The 20,394-nt window shown below is 40.8% G+C and overlaps 1 protein-coding gene across 7 annotated transcripts in view; it reads right to left on the minus strand.

The window, feature by feature from the left end:
* Positions 1–891: 891 nt before the first annotated feature.
* Positions 892–20,394, minus strand: part of CEP63 (centrosomal protein 63) — a 60,194-nt gene continuing 40,691 nt past the window's right edge. For 5 of the 7 annotated variants that reach the window (XM_042954843.1, XM_042954842.1, XM_042954840.1 and 2 more), the window contains 6 exons: positions 18,697–18,811; positions 17,637–17,834; positions 8,719–8,805; positions 4,530–4,735; positions 3,482–3,761; positions 892–1,283 (listed from right to left, as the gene is read on the minus strand). In XM_042954843.1, the coding sequence (XP_042810777.1) occupies positions 1,125–1,283; positions 3,482–3,761; positions 4,530–4,735; positions 8,719–8,805; positions 17,637–17,834; positions 18,697–18,811 (1,045 nt within the window). In that variant the 3' untranslated portion in view covers positions 892–1,124. The remainder of the gene's footprint in view (positions 1,284–3,481; positions 3,762–4,529; positions 4,736–8,718; positions 8,806–17,636; positions 17,835–18,696; positions 18,812–20,394) is intronic. The other 2 variants (XM_042954845.1, XM_042954846.1) reach the window with 2 other exon arrangements.

The following is a 20,394-nucleotide window of genomic DNA, read 5'->3' on the forward strand; positions in this document are numbered from 1 at the left end:
CTAATGTGTGAAATGATGCTCAGGGACTAATTAGATCACTGGTGACCTTGAGAGCAAGAAAGCAGTTTCATGGTAGGGATGGAGGTGGGGTTGGAGGAGGTTAAGAGGGAGGTGAGGAACCAGAAACATCACTGCAGACAACTCTTGCCAGAAATGTTTGGGTGAAAGAAAGGAAATATACAGAGTATGAGACAGAAAGGCACAGGGAACTGAGGTTTTGTTTTGCTTTAAAGAAAGGGGAAATGACAGGATGTTTGTATGCTGAGAGGAAAGGGGCACTGGGGAGGGGAGAGTCGCAGAAGCCCTGTCCCTTCCCTCAGCCGGTGCCTTCTGATGTCTCCAGCTGCCCATTCTAGCTCCTCCACTGATCCATTTCCTGGGATCCTCAGATGCTGGCATCCTTCAGGGCCCCCAGCCCTGCGTACTGCTCTCCTCTCCCTACACATCCTCCTTGGTAGATCATATCAGCGCTCCATGGTTTTAAACACCTTCTGCACCCTGAGATCTTTGTCTCCGCTTTAAACATCTCAGAAATGCACATGCCAAGCATTTCCATCTGACATTCCACAGGCACGCATGCCTAAAACCAGCCTGTCCTCTCCCTCCACCTCTCTCTTATACTTTGTTTGGAGCAAGACAGGGCTTTCTGTCACAATTCTTTCACCCCTATAAACTCTCCCAACCCAACCGGCCAGAAGCAACAACACTGGTACATCAATCTGGATCAGTCTGACTCTGAAATCCATACTTGCATTACCCACTTCTATAGTTACTTTCTCTTCAACTTGTATCATAAAATCCTTATTTTAATTAGTCTACAGCTATTCACAATGAAGTCATTAAGAGAAAATACCACTTAATAATAAAGAGTAATGTGAGAAAAAAAAGAAGTCTAGCAAAGTGGTTTATTCTTACAAGTTATTGCTGGAGAAAGTTCTTCAAACAAACCAGTGCAGTGAAAATGCCTTAGAGAAGCATCAGGTTTTCAGATTTCTTCCCAACAGTGTTAGGATGTCTCATCTTCACTATTTTTACATGTTCGTGTTTTGACAAGCTGCTTCGTCGGGTGACAGCAACTCTTCAGGGTTCATTTTTATTTCCAAGTTTGTGATTTTTTAAAAAGGCTACTTTAGGGTGGTGAACTGTTTCACTGTCTTTTCACTCTCTCTTTTAAGTTCTTCAATATGGGCATCCAGGCGCTCTAGAATATGATGGGACCGCAGTTCCTCCTCTTCCAAAAATCTGGTAGCTATTGAACCAAGAGGAGACACAGGCAAGGGACACTGAAGGAGAAACAAATTTGGATATATGTAAGTTGAACAGTAGATTTCTCAGATACATTTTCTAACGAGAAATATTAAAAGGTGACTTAAAATACTTTTTCTTCCAAAGAGATAATTTGTTTTTATCCTAATGATAGGACTAGTAAAAAAGCAGCTGTTCCATAAACGTTAACATAAGACTTCTTCCTTTCTGACACAAGTTGTATAAATGTAAAGTGTCACATAAATATGTTAGTTATGGGCCTAAAGAATATCTCAGTTCAGACTTATATATCCTTTAATACCCTCAGAAGAGAATATACCTAAAGCCTGTTATTTTAAATTCACTTTTAAAATCTGAATATGTTACTTTGATTTTAAAGCACAGAAAATCTACCGACAACAGATTAGACAGCAAGTGAAATCAACACTTTCCCTCATCCAAAATTTCAGTCCACACTCCCTCATCTGAAACTCCTAGGGCCACGGTATTTCAGAATCCAGATTTTAGAAAGGTAATATAGGACATGTACCACATACAGTCCATTCTCACGTGCAGTCGTTATTTTCTATATACAGTCCCCTCAAACACTGAGTTAGTGAATAAAGAATCATTGCTCCTTGGGGAAATATACACACACACAATCTCACACAGACTATCATCCTAAAAACAACTCCTCCTGGTAGAATCCATTTTCTTTATTTTACATAAGAGAAAACGAGGTGCAAAAGTGTGAAGTGACTTGCCAGAGGCCACCCCACTAACGGGTGCCAGAGTTGGGGTTCCAACCCTGTTTACCAGGCCCCAGAGCCCGAGCTCCCTGTGCTACACTGTGCTGTCCCCACGTCGTCCCCACTCTGGTCACCTCTGTGTGACAGCTGGACAGGAGGGCAAAGCACCACCTCAACCAATCTCAGCTGGGAACGTGTAAGCGGGGATCCAACCTTTTCACAGCTCCTCACAGGACCACGAATGACTGTGGGAGTCCCTCAAGTATTGAACAGGGTGTTAAATAGTTAAGCGAGTAGGAGAATTCACAAATACAGAATCCGTGATGAATAAGGATCAACTGTATTACCTTAGTGGAGTCTGAGGTAACGTCTCATAATCAAATACACTGATATTTCTGAAGCAAAATACTAAGTGGGATAAAGAGTCTATACATATTAGCACATCAGTTCAGTTCAGGTCAGGTTTTAGTGCCAAAAAGGTTTTGCTGCCAAACTTAGGAAGAAAGTTTTCAGGATGTTTTTAGGTCTCAGAATTACATGTAAGTGAAGCGGACACTTCTTTTAACAATGAAAAGAAAACTCTTCCATGAACCTGTTGGCATATGCAAAGGTCAAAAATACTGCATTTTCACAGGGATAGGACCATGTAACTGGTGACGGTAATGAAAATCTGGCCAGAGGCAAGGGCTTCGGTAGAGAACGCAGACAAATGGTGGAGTCTGCACAGTGGCTGCAGGAACACGGAGCAGCGAGTGTCGCACTGGGGTACCCAGTCCACGTCTGGACACGTCAGGCGCAGTTCCTTCCTCCGCCTCAACCCACCCGCTTTCTCCCTTTCCCAAGTTGCTTCCTTTCTTCTTCACTGGCTAGGCCTCACGACCATCTTGGCATCCAGAGATATTCCTTGACCCTCTACAAATTGACCTCTCTGAAATACAAAATTGACCCTCTCTGAAAAAGGCAGGAAAGGAATTTCCAATTAGGGTTAAAAACAAATGAATGGGGGTGCCTGGGTGGCTCAGTTGGGTAAGACTTCGACTCTTGGTTTCTGCTCAGGTCATGATCCTGGTGAGTTCGAACCCCACCATCGGGGTCTGTGCTGACAGCAGGAAGCCTGCTTGGGAATCTCTGTCTCCTTCTCTCTGTCCCACCCCTGCATTCACTGGTTCTCTCTCTCTCTCTCTCAAAATAAATAAACAAACCAAAAAAAAAAAAAGATACAAATGAATGGTTATGTTAATTTTCAAAACTAAGATGTATTTTGAAAAGTAATCATGGCTGAAATGTGTCTTCATGAGTAAAACTGCAAGACAGAAATACGTGAACATAATAAAGAGTACTTAAGGTAGAGAACCAGTAAGGAAAAACAAAACCAAAACAAAACCAAAACAAAACAGAAAACCATCACCCTGCTTTACCCTTAAAATAAAAAATAAAATCAAACTAAATAGACTTAATAAACTAATAAGATCAGAACGTTTCCATACCGAAGACATAAACTCTTCCTGGTCATTTATACTCTCAGAGACAGTGTCAGAAAAACTGGCATCATTTGTATCTAGCGCTGAAGGCAAAGAGCTAGTTTTACACAGAAAGTTAGAAGGCAAAGAGATGGTGGAACTGCAAGGGCTGATCTGAGAGCTCAGGGGGCTGAGGACTCTGGACATGGGCTCTATACTATCCAACGCCTGTCGTCTTGGAGAATGAAGACCTGTTTTGCAGTGCTCAGTCTTTACTCCATCGTGTCTGTACGGGCCACGGGTTGGCCTGGATAGCAGATTAGAAAACAAAACAAATATACATTGTAGTAACTTTTCTCTTTCAACACAGAACCGCTGCAGGAAGTTCACTTAAAAACAAAGGAATAGCCTAACCAGTAAGGCTGTAATTTACTAAAAGAGCAGCCCACTCGGACTACATGCTCTTTCTATCCAGTCAGGCCCCAAACATCCAACCCCCGCCACCAGGCCTCAGCCCTCACGCGGAGACAAACTGCCATAGTGTGTTTGGTGCTAGGACAGAGGGAAGTACTGTGCGCATGAGCAGGGTGCCTGACATCATCTGGGGTCGAGGTGGCAGTGGAGGAGAGGGGTCGGCAGAGGCTTTGGTAGGTAGGAAACACGTCAGCTGTAGAGTAAGAGCTGAAGCCAGGTGGGTTTTCACTGAATGCTGACTTCTTATGGTAAGAGCTTATAATTAATTGACCAACAATACAAAGGAAGCTTTATGTGAAAAGCCAATTTCTACTTTTAAGGTACAAGTGGGGCTACAGAGGGGGGAGGCAGCATGGAAAGGCTCAGGGGAGGAAGGACGTTGTTTATGCATGCGTCCAGAGTGTCTGAAACTAAAGCTTGAAGGAAGTGCCATACAACCACCCGCCACATTTTATCCTCATGGCAGCTTTACTTGTCCACACTGTACTTCAGAATCAGACATAGAGTCGTTTGAGGAAGATTTAATTTCTGTAGTCTGAAATCGTGCTCAAACGAGAGTTCCAATAGTACACATTTTAAGTAAACTGTGAAGAAATTTTACTTGGACTCCGTATTCTTGAACTCAGGTACTCTGCTGTGTGCCGGTTTAAAGATTCTCTCATGGTTTTTTTTGCATATTTGAGTAGAAATCTCCAGCTTAGATTTAGTATCCATCAACTCTTTCTGCAGTTGTTGATTTTCAGACACTAATTTATTTAAGGCCTCAATATAATTCTCCTGGAGGTCTGCTAGTGAAATCTCTTTTGCCTAATAAAAGAGAATGCTAGAGTTACTTAATTTGTAGAAGAATATTTGTGATCTGGGAGACTGCTGGTGGGAAATTACATTTCTTTCAGTTATAACTAGTTCATCTGTAGCTTTACTTTGGAAAAAGTGAATACTTGTGTTTGGCCCCCTATGAGAAAAAAAAGTGTTGTCTCTTACAGTAAATGGGGGGGTGGGGGGAATTAGGAGCACAATGGGCTTCCCTGATGAGCCAAGGAATACCTACGGAGCTAGAGGAAGGCTGGAACTCAGATGGAGGAAAGCTACAAGTAGAGTCAGAAACAAAGAAAAGAAAGAAAATAGCAGCCATGGGTTCTTCCAGAGTATCTACAAAAGAAGACCGAGAGACCTAGTTCAAAGAAAGGCATTTGAGCAGAAGGTTCTGAAAAGTACTCTGCTCTTCAGGACTTTTACATAACATCGGCACCTATTCTGGGACATGAAATCAATATGAACTACGTGGTAAAGCTGCATGCAAGTATAAGGTGGAGATTCCTACTCTGATCTGGTATAGGTTCTAAGATCATTCATTTTATTGCTTTTCTATCTAGGTGTCTGCTGGTAAAACAGTACCTGAAAAAACAGTAGTCTGGACCGTTTTTGTTTTTTTTTTTCTAATGACAAAATCTTTCAGTAACATTTTGAAAAATTATGGCAATCTTGTTTGGAATTTAATATGATGTTTAGCTTGGTCTTTTCTGTAAAGAATTTTCTAGAAATAAGCTGGTCAAAAGTAGTTTAACAAACAGAATTTAAAATATAAACTTTAAGATGCAGCATCCAATTATCTGTGTACCAACAGTGATGTAAGTTACAAAATTTTTCAATAAGTTGCCAATGCCAGATAAAATCTTAAAAAAAAAACAACTGCAGGATACAGGAGTTAAACTACAAACTACTGTCGATTTTTTAAGTGTGGCATATAATTTATTTTATCAGAGTTACTGCTTTCATTATTAAGATAATTAATTTTGTTACAATAGTTATTTAATCCAAACATTCATTTGTAAAAGTAATTCCACCTTCCTAGGTGATAAAACACGAACAGGAACCTTCTAATAATTATTTTTAATACATACAACATGTTCACACTGTGTGTAACTTCAAAACCAGAGGAAGTTTAAACGACTTGATGGGATTTTGACCAACCAGAGTCTGTTTGATGTCATTAAATATACTTTTTTTAAGAAGATAGTGCTTGCTTTTGCCAGGCATCTTTTGAAGTTTTCTCAAATTTATTAGTTTATTAGCAACAATTCAGATAAGTGAATGTGAAAGGTAATATAAAAACTGCATGCCACACACATGCCCAGCTATTTGTAAAGAAAGGACAAGACTACCACTGTTAGATGGGGTTTCAGGAGAAATTAAACTCAACAGAATCTCTGGTCATAGTCTGGTTTAAGCACCCCTGACAGTTCCCAACTCTTAAATATGAATAGGCAATCACTGCATAAGATAAGATTCTCTCAATCAAGTACTACTAAATCCTGAGTCTTTTGAAGATTCTGTGGTGTAAATGAGGCTGGATCTTGACTTTCTCCACTACTAGCTTAGTATTGGCTTTATCAGGGCAAACAAAAATCAACTATCTTCCTTCCTCCCTCCCTCCCTTCCTTCCTTCCTTCCTTCCTTCCTTCCTTCCTTCCTTCCTCCCTCCCTCCCTCCCTCTCCTGGCACCCCCCCCTCCCCGCCATGAGTCCAGCTTCCCCCTTACAATTTAGCTGCTGTCTCCTCTCCCCTTTTTCCTATCCTTGTAGGCTTGCACTTAAAAAAATCCTTTCATGGGACACCTGGGTGGCTCAGTTAAGCATCCAACTCTTGATTTCAGCTTAGGTCATGATCTCACAGTTCGTGAGATGGAGCCCCCACATCAGGGTCTGACAGCGTGGAGCCTGCTTAGGATTCTCTCTCCCCCTCTCTGTGCCCCTCCCCCGCTTGCACACACTCTCACTCACTCTTCTCTCTCTCAAAATAAGTAAACTCTTAAAAAAATTACTAAAATTAAGAAAAATCCATTCATTACAGTTTTAGAGGGATTTGGGAGGGAGCAAAATGAGATGCATTATTTTCATCTGCCACCTTAAATGGTGACATAATATTTCATAGTATAGATAGGCACAGATGAACCATCCCTCTATAGGTTATCATTTAGCTTATTTCAAATTTTTAGACATTGAAAATAGCATCAAAATGACCATTTCTGCACATTTGCTCCTATAAGATGGGTTCTTTGGAAATGCAAACTGGTATGACCTTTCTGGAGAACTATTCTGCAATGACTATCAAAATCAGAAATGCAGATGATCCAGGACTTTATAGGCTATCTATATTTACAAGTTTAATGGACATTGCTAAATTGTCCTCTAGAAAGGCCATATCTATTCACTTTCTCGTTAACAGAGCTTAAGAGTCTGTTGCCCTATATCCTTGCCAATACTGATTATACTCATTTTTAAAAATCAATGTCAAGCCAGTTAGCAAAAAAATATTTATTTTGTTTTGGTTATAGGGAGGTTAAATAAGCTTTTCTTGGTCACTAGATTTTTGCATTACTTCTATGAATTATCTGTTCTTTGTCCACTTTTCTACTGGAATCCGATCTTTTTATTACCTTTGCAGGAAATCCTTACATTAATATTTTTAATTAAAAAAATTTTTTTAAAGTTTATTTTTGAGAGAGAGAGAGAGAGAGACAGAGACAGAGACAGAGAATGAGCAGGGGAAGGGAAGAGGGAGACACAGAATCCAAAGCAGGTTCCAGACTGTGAGAGTCAGCACAGAGCCCGACACAGGGCTCAAACCCACAAACCGTGAGATCATGACCTGGGCTGAAGTTGGACGTTTGACCAACTGAGCCACCCAGGCGCCCCATATTAATATTTTATATTAACCTTTTGACTATGTACAAATTGTTTTCCCCAACTCTATTAGTCTTATTTTATGGGGTCTTATGCCATCCACAAATTTTACATTTTTATGTTGTAAAATTGTTTATGCTGTAAAATTCTTTATGCATTCATGATGCTAAGAGAATCTTACTGTCCCAAAAGATTATAAAGATAGTCCCCAATATTTTCTTTTACTTGAAATAAAGTATTCATTTAGTATTTTGTATTTTGCACTTTCTCCCACCCCAGCCCCCATAAACCATGATTATGAAATTAAAACTACTTAATAGCAAATAGGGGCTGTGTAACCATACATCTCTGAAGGCACACACTCTCTGGAAGTGCAGAAAAAAAGAATTTCTACAATCTTCGGGCATCTGACCAACATCAAGAAGAGATGGGTCAGAACAGATGGGTCATTTTGCAAATTACAAGAATTTTATTAAAAAATAGCTAAAAGGACATCCACAGGGTTTATAACTCACTGTTAAGTAAGCATATTCTGCCCGCTTCACAGGAGCTGGTACACACTTCTTACCCTCCTTACTGGTTTACTTTCACTCTCCTAAGGCAAGAATCCTCAGCCATCCTTGTGTCTGTTACACTGTCTACTAAAATACTTTGAATGTAAAAGATTCTAGAATATTTGACTAAATTAATTATACCTTATAGAAGTATAATTAAAACCAAATTATGTAAAAGGTGATATACTTTATAAGGACAAGATATTATGAACATAGTACCTACAACAGTAATAACAGTACGTAACATTTACTGCATACTTACTACATTCCAGACACTATGCTGAGCACTTTATATACACGCTCCCTATTAAGAACACAGACTATACATATATTTTGTCATATGCATAATGAAAAAAAAATCTTCCAATTGCTGAAGTGGAGAGTGATATTTTGCTCGTTTCCATCATTGTCTTGACTTCTTTGAGAATGTTTCTGCAGAAGGAGCATTCCATTGTTTGATCTTAACTCTGTCTTTACAACATCAATATTTAAAGCTACTTCTTTAAAAGGCTTGGATAACAGAAAAAGACTTAAGTTTCTATTTATGTACCTCATGTAAACCCAATTCCAATTTCATCACCATTTCAGAAAGATGATGATTTTCTAACTTGAGTGACTCCATCTGATCCAAAATCTCCTGAGAAGGGAAAAGCAGAAAAAAACAAACATAACAAATAAACCAAATGCATCGACAAAAGTTTTCCATACATAATTTTCATCAGGTAAAGACGCATTTTCCATTCGCACGCACACACACACACACACACACACACACACACACAAACATACACACACGTATATAAATATCTTCCTAAAAAAATTGTTTAAAAAGGTGTGTCAAGATGAATTAACATACATGCATTTAATATATTCTAAGAAGGGGAACCTGGGTGGCTCAGTCAGTTAAGTGTCCGACTTCAGCTCAGGTCATGATCTCCCGGTCCATGAGTTTGAGCCCTGCGTCAGGCTCTGTGCTGACAGCTCAGAGCCTGGAGCCTACTTCAGATTCTTTGTCTCCCTCTTTCTCTGCCCCTCCCCCGCTCACACTCTAGCTCTCAAAAATGAATCAATGTTAAAAAAAAAAAAAAATGAACGAGTTCACTGGTAAATCCCTCCCGCTCTCTAGCATCAGCCTCCTCTCATGTGGCTTCTACCTCCCACATCACATGGACTGTGCTCCGTACACAAGAGAATATAGGCACACCTCAGGGATAGTGCAGGTTCAGTTCCAGAGCACCACAAGAAAGCAAGTACCATAATAAAATGAGTCAAATGAATATTCCAGTTTCCCAGGGCATATAATTTACACACTTTAATTTAAAAATACTTTTTTGGGGCACCTGGGTGGCCCAGCTGGTTAAGCTTCTGACTTTTTTTTTAAATATATGAAATTTATTGTCAAATTGGTTCCCATACAACACCCAGTGCTCATCCCAACTCTTCAATACCCATCACCCACCCCCCCCTCCCTCCCACCCCCCACCAACCCTGAGTTTATTCTCATTTTTTAAGAGTCTCTTATGCTTTGGCTCTTTCCCACTCTAACCTCTTTTTTTTTCCTTCCCCTCCCCCATGGGTTCTTGTTAAGTTTCTCAGGATTCACATAAGAGTGAAAACATATGGTATCTGTCTTTCTCTGTATGGCTTATTTCACTTAGCATAACACTCTCCAGTTCCATCCACATTGCCACAAAGGGCCATATTTCATTCTTTCTCATTGCCACGTAGTACTCCATTGTGTATATAAACCACAATTTCTTTATCCATTCATCAGTTGATGGACATTTAGGCTCTTTCCATCATTTGGCTATTGTTGAGAGTGTTGCTATAAACATTGGAGTACAAGTGCCCCTATGCATCAGTACTCCTATATCTCTTGGGTAAATTCCTAGCAGTGCTACTGCTGGGTCATAGGGTAGGTCTATTTTTAATTTTCTGAGGAACCTCCACACTGTTTTCCAGAGTGGCTGCACCAGTTTGCATTCCCGCCAATAGTGCAAGAGGGTTCCCGTTTCTCCACATCCTCTCCAGCATCCATAGTCTCCTGATTTGTTCGTTTTGGCCACTCTGACTGGCGTGAGGTGATATCTGAGTGTGGTTTTGATTTGTATTTCCCTGATGAGGAGCGATGTCGAGCATCTTTTCATGTGCCTGTTGGCCATCCAAATGTCTTCTTTAGAGTAGTGTCTATTCATGTTTTCTGCCCAATTTCTTCACTGGATTATTTGTTTTTCGGGTGTGGAGTTTGGTGAGCTCTTTATAGATTTTGGATACTAGCCCTTTGTCCAATATGTCATTTGCAAATATCTTTTCCCATTCCGTTGGTTGCCTTTTAGTTTTGTTGATTGTTTCCTTTGCTGTGCAGAAGATTTTTACCTTCATGAGGTCCCAGTAATTCACTTTTGCTTTTAATTCCCTTGCCTTCGGGGATGTGTCAAGTAAGAAATTGCTGTGGCTGAGGTCAGAGAGGTCTTTCCTGCTTTCTCCTCTAGGGTTTTGATGGTTTACTGTCTCACATTCAGGTCCTTTATCCATTTTGAGTTTATTTTTGTGAATGGTGTGAGAAAGTGGTCTAGTTTCAACCTTCTGCATGTTGCTGTCCAGTTCTCCCAGCACCATTTGTTAAAGAGACTGTCTTTTTTCCATTGGATATTCTTTCCTGCTTTGTCAAAGATTAGTTGGCCATACTTTTATGAGTCTAGTTCTGGGGTTTCTATTCTATTCCATTGGTCTACGTGTCTGTTTTTGTGCCAATACTATGCTGTCTTGATGATGACAGCTTTGTAGTAGAGGCTAAAGTCTGGGATTGTGATGCCTCCTGCTTTGGTCTTCTTCTTCAAAATTACTTTGGCTATTCGGGGCCTTTTGTGGTTCCATATGAATTTTAGGATTGCTTATTCTAGCTTCGAGAAGAATGCTGGTGCAATTTTGATTGGGATTGCATTAAATGTGTAGATAGCTTTGGGTAGTATTGACATTTTGACAATATTTATTCTTCCAACCCATGAGCATGGAATGTTTTTCCATTTCTTTATATCTTCTTCAATTTCCTTCATAAGCTTTCTATAGTTTTCAGCATACAGATCTTTGACATCTTTGGTTACATTTATTCCTAGGTATTTTATGCTTCTTGGTGCAATTGTGAATGGAATCAGTTTCTTTATTTGTCTTTCTGTTGCTTCATTATTAGTGTATAAGAATGCAATTGATTTCTGTACATTGATTTTGTATCCTGCAACTTTACTGAATTCATGTATCAGTTCTAGCAGACTTTTGGTGGAGTCTATCGGATTTTCCATGTATAATATCATGCCATCTGCAAAAAGTGAAAGCATAACTTCATCTTTGCCAATTTTGATGCCTTTGATTTCCTTTTGTTGTCTGATTGCTGATGCTAGAACTTCCAACACTGTGTTAAACAACAGCGGTGAGAGTAGACATCCCTGTCATGTTCCTGATCTCAGGGAAAAAGCTCTCAGTTTTTCCCCATTGAGGATGTTAGCTGTGGGCTTTTCATAAATGGCTTTTATGATGTTTAAGTATGTTCCTTCTATCCCGACTTTCTCGAGGGTTTTTATTAAGAAAGGATGCTGAATTTTGTCAAATGCTTTTTCTGCATCGATTGACAGGATCATATAGTTCTTATTTTTTCTTTTATTAATGTGATGTATCATGTTGATTGATGTGCGAATATTGAACCAGCCCTGCATCCCAGGAATGAATCCCACTTGATCATGGTGAATAATTCTTTTTATATGCTGTTGAATTCGATTTGCTAGTATCTTATTGAGAATTTGTGCATCCATATTCATCAGGGATACTGGCCTGTAGTTCTCTTTTTTTACTGGGTCTCTGTCTGGTTTGGGAATTAAAGTAATACTGGCTTCATAGAATGAGTCTGGAAGTTTTCCTTCCCTTTCTATTTTTTGGAATAGCTTGAGAAGGATAGGTATTATCTCTGCTTTAAATGTCTGGTAGAACTCCCCTGGGAAGCCATCTGGTCCTGGACTCTTATTTGTTGGGAGATTTTTGATAACTTATTCAATTTCTTCCCTGCTTATGGGTCTGTTCAAGCTTTCTATTTCCTCCTGATTGAGTTTTGGAAGTGTGTGGGTGTTTAGGAATTTGTCCATTTCTTGAGGTTGTCCAGTTTGTTGGCATATAGTTTTTCATAGTATTCCCTGATAATTGCTTGTGTTTCTGAGGGATTGGTTGTAATAATTCCATTTTCATTCATGATTTTATCTATTTGGGTCATCTCCCTTTTCTTTTTGAGAAGCCTGGCTAGACATTTATCAATTTTATTTTTTCAAAAAACCAACTCTTGGTTTCATTGATCTGCTCTACAGTTTTTTTAGATTCTATATTGTTTATTTCTGCTCTGATCCTTATTATTTCTCTTCTTCTGCTGGGTTTAGGGTGTCTTTGCTGTTCTGCTTCTATTTCTTTTAGGTGTGCTGTTAGATTTTGTATTTGGGATTTTTCTTGTTTCTTGAGATAGGCCTGGATTGCAATGTATTTTCCTCTCAGGACTGGCTTCGCTGCATCCAAAAGCGTTTGGATTGTTGTATTTTCATTTTCGTTTGTTTCCATATATTTTTAAATTTCTGCTCTAATTGCCTGGTTGACCCATTCATTCTTTAGTAGGGTGTTCTTTAACCTCCATGTTTTTGGAGGTTTTCCAGACGTTTTCTGTGGTTGATTTCAAGCTTCATAGCATTGTGGTCTGAAAGTATGCATGGTGTGATCTCAATTCTTGTATACTTATGAAGGGCTGTTTTGTGACCCAGTATGTGATCGATCTTGGAGAATGTTCCATGTGCACTCCAGAAGAAAGTATATTCTGTTGCTTTGGGATGCAGAGTTCTAAATGTATCTGTCAAGTCCATCTGATCCAATGTATCATTCAGGGCCCTTGTTTCTTTATTGACCGTGTGTCTAGATGATTTATCCATTGCTGTGAGTGGGGTGTTAAAGTCCTCTGCAATTACCACATTCTTATCAATAAGGTTGCTTATGTTTGTGAGTAATTGTTTTATATATTTGGGGGCTCCAGTATTCGGCACATAGACATTTACAATTGTTAGCTCTTCCTGATGGATAAACCCTGTAATTATTATATAATGCCCTTCTTCATCTCTTGTTACAGCTTTAATTTAAAGTCTAGTTTGATATAAGTATGGCTACTCCAGCTCTCTTTTGACTTCCAGTAGCATGATAAATAGTTCTCCTCTCTCACTTTCAATCTGAAGGTGTCCTCAGGTCTAAAATGAGTCTCTTGTAGACAGCAAATAGATGGGTCTTGTTTTTTTATCCATTCTGATACTCTATGTCTTTTGGTTGGCGCATTTAGTCATTTACATTCAGTGTTATTATAGAAAGAGATGGGTTTAGAGTCATTGTGATGTCTGTAGGTTTCATGCTTGTAGTGATGTCTCTGGTACTTTGTCTCACAGGATCCCCCTTAGGATCTCTTGTAGGGCTGGTTTAGTGGTGATGAATTCCTTCAGTTTTTGTTTGTTTGGGAAGACCTTTATCTCTCCTTCTATTCTAAAGGACAGATTTGCTGGATAAAGGATTCTCGGCTGCATATTTTTTCTGTTCATCACATTGAAGATTTCTTGCCATTCCTTTCTGGTCTGCCAAGTTTCAGTAGAGAGATCAGTCACAAGTCTTATCGGTCTCCCTTTATATGTTAGAGCACGTTTATCCCTAGCTGCTTTCAGAATTTTCTCTTTACCCTTGTATTTTGCCAGTTTCACTATGATATGTTGTGCAGAAGATCGATTCAAGTTACGTCTGAAGGGAGTTCTCTGTGCCTCGGATTTCAATGCTTTTTTCCTTCCCCAGATTAGGGAAGTTCTCAGCTTTGATTTCTTCAGCACCTTTCCCTCTCTCTTCCTCCTCTGGAATACCAATTATGCGTATATTATTTCTCTTTAGTGCATCACTTAGTTCTCTAATTTTCCCCTCATACTCCTGGATTTTTTTATCTTTTTCTCAGCTTCCTCTTTTTCCATAATTTTATCTTCTCAATCTCCTATTCTCTCTTCTGCCTCTTCAATCTGAGCCGTGGTTGTCTCCATTTTATTTTGCAGCTTATTTATAGCATTTTTTAGCTCCTCCTGGCCGTTCCTTAGTCCCTTGATCTCTGTAGCAATAGATTCTCTGCTGTCCTCTATACTGTTTTCAAGCCCAGTGATTAATTTTATGACTATTATTCTAAATTCACTTTCTGTTATATTGTTTAAATCCTTTTTGATCAGTTCGTTAGCTGTCGTTGTTTCCTGGAGATTCTTTTGAGGGGAATTCTTCCGTTTCGTCATTTTGGATAGCCCCTGGAGTGGTGCGGAACTGCAGGGCACTTCCCCTGTGCTGTCTTGAATAACTTGCATTGGTGGGCGGGGCCGCAGTCAGACCTGATGTCTGCCCCCAGCCCCTCCGCTGGGGCCACAGTCAGACTGGTGTGTACCTTCTCTTCCCCTCTCCTAAGAGCAGAATTCACTGTGCGGTGGCGTGGCCCGTCTGGGCTATTTGCGCACTGCCAGGCTTGTGGTGCTGGGGATCTAGCGAATTAGCTGGGGTGGATCGGCAAGGTGCACGGGGTCGGGAGGGGCAGGCTCAGCTCGCTTTTCCTTTGGAGATCCGCTTCAGGAGGGGCCCTGCGGCACCGGGAGGGAGTCAGACCCGCTGCCAGAGGGATGGATCCGCAGAAACACAGCGTTGGGTGTTTGCGTGGTGCCAGCAAGTTCCCTAGCAGGAACTGGTTCCCTTTGGGATTTTGGCTGGGGGATGGGCGAGGGAGATGGCGCTGGTGAGCGCCTTTGTTCCCCGCCAAGCTGAGCTCTGTCGTCCGGGGTTCAACAACTCTCTCTCCCGTTGCCCTCCAGCCATCCCGCTCTTGGAGCAGAGCTGTTAGCTTATAAGCTTCCAGATGTTAAGTCCTGATTGCTGTTCGAACACACTCCGTCCAGCCCCTCTGCTTTTGCAAGCCAGACTCGGGGGCTCTGCTTGGCCAGCGGGCTGCCCCTCCGCCACGGCTCCCTCCCGCCAGTCCGTGTAGTGTGCACCGCCTCTCCGCCCTTCCTACCCTCTTCCGTGGGCTTCTCGTCTGCGCTTAGCTCCGGAGACTCCGTTCTGCTTGTCTTCTGGTGGTTTTCTGAGTTATTTAGGCAGGTGTGGGTGGAATCTAAGTGATCAGCAGGACGCGCGGTGAGCCCAGCGTCCTCCTATGCCACCATCTTCCCTCCTCTTGGAATCCCAAGCTTCTGACTCTTGATTTCAGCTCAGGTCATGATCTCACAGTTCATGGGATCGGTTCACAGGATCAAGCCCCACATCTGCCTCTGTGCTGACAGCGTGGAACCTGCTTGGGATTCTCTCTCTCCCTCTCTCTCTCTCTGCCCCTCCCCTGCTGTGTGTGCTCTCTCTCTCAAAAATAAATTATTTTTAAAAAATGAAAATAAAATATTTTTTTTTGCTAGAAGATGCTAACCATCACCTGAACTTCTGGCAAGTTATAATTACTGATCACAGATTACCATACAAACATAATAATAATGAGAACATTTACGAAATATTCCAAGAATTACCAAAATGTAACACAGAAACACGAGCAAATACTGTTGGAAAGATGGCACCAAGAGATTTGCTCATCACAGGGCTCAAACCAAAGTGCAAAAAGAGGAGGCATGCCTGTAACCTACCTTCAGTCCTCATTCTCAAGTTGTGTGCTTGGCCATTCCAACTTGAAAAGACTCCTGCCTTCCTTGGTTTCCTGCTTCCTTTGTGAAAACTATCTCATTTCCCTCCTTATCCCCTTCTTTTCTCAGCTCTATTCTAAAACCTTTTTACCCTAAATGAGTAGTTTCCTAAGTTTGGTTCAGTCTCAGCTCTTTATCTCTATGCTTTCTTCCCATAATTTCTCAGTCTCTCAGGGTGTTTCAAAGGCCAACTCCATGCAGAGATTTCCACAGACAAATGCCTCACCTCGATTTTAATCTTGAACTCCAGCCTTCTGTGGAATCATCTATTAGATATTTCCATATGAAAGTCCAGCTTTTATCTCAAACCAGTTCCCTCCACCAGCTTCCCTATTTTGTGTAACTTTCATACAAATGCAGTATCAGCCCCAATCTGCTCCCATCTTTTATTTCACTAAAAAGCATCACTTTTACTCAATTGCCCGTGTTGCAATCCTGAGTGACATCCTCCCTTAACTCTAACTTGCCCTCTGGGTCCAAGCAACTACAAAGCCCAGTTGATTTTACCAGCCACGTACCTCAGAATTCCTCCATTTCCTTCTACCTTCCCTGCTCACTGCTCAGGCCACCATGTCACTCCTGTATCCATAGTGGTCTCTTTACCTCCTCGCTCACTCTCCATATGACAACCATAGAGACCCTTGACGCCTGCTTACAGCCATTGTCTAGTGGCCTCAAGAGAACACTAAAACCTTTCACAAGCTGGCAGGGCCCTTCAGGAGTTCCTGCTTCCCAGTCCCATCCCTTGTGTACTCTAGTCTGTCAGCGCAGACACATCGCACTCTCACCAGATACAAGGGACACAGCCTCTCTACTCTAGTCACTCTCACCTCCCCACTGATCCTCACAGAATGCTTGTTAACCAGCAGACCCTCAGCCCAAAGCAGGAGTCTAATACAAATTTGCTGAATTAAATACTATGGAGAGGCACCTAGGTGGCTCAGTCAGTTAAGTGTCTGACTACTTTTTAAACAATTTTTTTAAGTTTATTTATTTAGTTAGAGAGAGAGAGAGGGCAGGGGAGGGGCAGAGACAGAGACAGAGAGAGAGAGAGAGAGAGAGAGAGAGAGACAGAGGGAGACAAAGAATCCCAAGCAGGCTCCACACTGTCAGCACAGAGCCTGATGCAGAACTTGAACTCATGAACCATAAGATCATGACCTGAGCCGAAATCAAGAGTTGGATGCTCAACCAACGGAGCCTCCCAGGTACCCCAAGTGTCCAACTCTTAATACAGGCTCAGGTCATGATCTCACAGGTAGTGGGAACAAGCCCCGAGTCGGGCTCAAGGTTCAATGCTCCCATACTTGTGCTTGGGATTCTCACTTTTCTCTCTCTCTCTCTGCCCCTCCCCCGCTCACACTCTTTCTCTCAAGGTAAATAAACATTTTTTTAAAAAAATACTATGCAGGGGGCGCCTGGGTGGCTCAGTTGGTTGAGCGTCCGACTTTGGCTCAGGTCATGATCTCGCTGTCTGTGAGTTTGAGCCCCACGACGGGCTCTGTGCTGATAGCTCAGAGCCTGGAGCCTGTTTCAGATTCTGTGTCTCCCTCTCTCTCTGCCCCTCCCCCACTCATGCTCTGTCTCTTTGTCAATAATAAATAAACATTAAAACATTAAAAAAAAATACTATGGAAATTATCTCTGTACTCAATTCAGTCTTCAGAAACACTTCAAATGAAGAGAGTTTTTGTTCAAGCTTCACCTTATGTTCTACTGCTTTTTCTTCTGCCTTTTGTATCTCTGCTTTGAGTCGCTTTTCCATATCAGAGGAGGAGCTTTTAGTGGAGGCAATAGTGATGTCTCGCTGGTGTAACTCCCGAGTCAGCTGAGAGATTTCCATCTTCATTCCTTCTAATGCAGAACTGTAACTCTGTTCAGCCTCTAGAATCTGTTCTTTCAACTACAAAGAAACAGAAAGGAAAGCATAAAAAATGAAGACAAAGCACATTAGATAGACAGATATGTTAATAGTTAAAATAATAAGGTAATTTTTACCTTACCTCAAGACATGAATTTTTACCTTAAGTCTGCAAAAAATTAGCAATTTACCAAGTTGTATGTCTACACCGAAGGTCTAATGGCTCTACCCATGATAATTTATTAATCGCAAATCAGGGAGAGATGTGTTAGTCAAATGCTGAAAGCCAGTGTCAAAGTCCATGCACACATTATTTAGAGGACAACACCTGTGATTCTCTTTAGTTGCAAAACTAAAAACTTTGTTTATAAGGCTTCCTTGTCCACAGAAGACAATAGAAATGGAAGAGGAAGAAACTAGAAGTAATCTCAAATAAGTAATAAAAAATACGAGTCAACAAACGTAACAGCTAAGGCCCATCAGTGTGGAAACAGTCAGCTCTGATACCTCAACAGCCAGTGAGGGTATTAAAACCACACCACACAGCATGGGAAAATCAGCCATAACCAGCTCCAGTCAGTAAGAAAATATTAAATGTTAGTTCATATAGTATCTTTTAGCAAGGAAAAAAGTGTATAACTTTTAGAAAGCTTTTCATCAAAACACGTTTAAAATAAAGTATAGCATTCAAAAAGGACAGGCTTCAATTATCTCAAAAATATTTCTACGGCATCCCTGAGGATGACGAAGATGTTACCAAAGCACATTCCAGGTGCATAGCTACTCCTGAATATCAAGTGGCTCTTTGTACTGCATTTTTCTCTCATTAAAAATAACTCCGATGACCTCCCAACCCCCAGCTCAGTCTATAAACACAACTTTGCGAACGCAGGCAGATTTTTACCTTCTTAATCTCTGCCCTGTACTCATTGTTATATACTTCCATCTTCTTCAGTTCTTCATATTTTTCCATTAGTTCTTGGCTCAGCTGTTTACATGTTGCACTCACAGACTCCAAGCTGTGTGCATGACAAAAATATGATCACAGACGTAACACAAAAATCCTGAAACCCACATACTGATTACCTAAAAAATACTCTTCTTTAAACAGTTTCCAACCTGTCACCGTTACTTAAGAATCAATCCCTCACCAGATATGAGAACCTCAGGGCACCACACCTCTGTTATCTCACCACTCATTTCTGCTAAAAACATCCTTCTGCTCCTTTCTCAGGGAATATTTTGTTCAAACTGAATGACATAAATAAACTGTCTAAAAAAGGGTCCCTTTTTCAATTTGCCTTTGATAGAGAAAATATTTTTAAAGGCATTGTTTATTACTGAACACTGGTGTTTGTGTCCATTTATTTCAAGTTTACCTACTTCTAAATGTGGTAGAATGCTTGTTTATTTGGTACTCGTATGTAAGTACAGTGTGTCAAACACTGAGGCAGAGAGAGAAGAATCACAGATACTCTTGTCTTAGCTAGAGATGGGAAAACGGGGGCCAGGTCCAAGGTCACACTGCAAGTCAGAAACATGAGGTAAGTCTTTAGAGCCTGTGGGAGCACGGTAAAACATACCTAAAATACTAAAAAGTGCATCGATGGAAAATCTATGATAGGAAGGTAAATTTTAGTTCCAATGTCAAAAAGAATAATAACCTTTATTTTATTCAATCTAAAGTATACACATACACCGCAATAATGATAACCAAGAATATGTTAAGTATTCCAAGGTGCAAAATAAATAAAGCATAAACTATGTGTATGTGTGTGCACACATACATATGTGCACACATGATATTTAATAAGAAAATACTTGGTGGTTTCCAAAAACCAAAGAAATAAAAGTAAACACAAAAAAATGTATTACTTAAAAGGGTAAAATGGCAATATTTTTGTTGTTTTTTTGCCTAAAGGCTAATAGATTGTACAGTTTAAAATCTTTTACATACAGAAAGTGCTCATGTACAAATGATCATGATTCATGTTTCACACAAAATATGAAACTCTTCCCAGTCACAAAGTTTAGAGGTATGACAAACAAAAACAGTTCACAAGCATGACAACAAAGCAAGCATGGGCATGCTACAGCACAGATCAGGATTCAACCAGCACCCAGGAAACAACCCAAGGGCTCTTCTGAATAGGAGGAAGGAGCGCCACGTGCCCAGGGTGCCTCGCTGAGAGCAGCTCCAGCGAGATGGCCGCTCGACAGTAGAGCCTAACTGAAGGCATTCTACAGGGAGAAACGCAAGATCAAGATCAGTGCGTCAGTACAGACAACTCTTCTGACAGATCTGACTCTGAAGGAGAACAGAGAAATATGGAAACAACTTGACAGGGATACAGGATTCAAGAAGGGTTTCCATTTTCTCCCAACACAGGAAATACTAAGCCTACTTTATACCCATGGGAATGATTGAGCAGAGAGGAAGAGTTTGACGATGTAAAAGAGAGAAGAACAGGACACAAGTGAAGTGGTAGGGGACAGACATGTCATCCATCCACTCATCCACTCTAACAGACTAAGGGCACAGATGCAGGCAGACCAGTAGATTTGGTGGGAGAAAAATCAAGAATCCCTCCTTTTCTTACTT

The sequence above is a fragment of the Panthera leo genome, chromosome C2 (genome assembly GCF_018350215.1).
Source record: "Panthera leo isolate Ple1 chromosome C2, P.leo_Ple1_pat1.1, whole genome shotgun sequence".
Lineage (NCBI taxonomy): Eukaryota > Metazoa > Chordata > Mammalia > Carnivora > Felidae > Panthera > Panthera leo.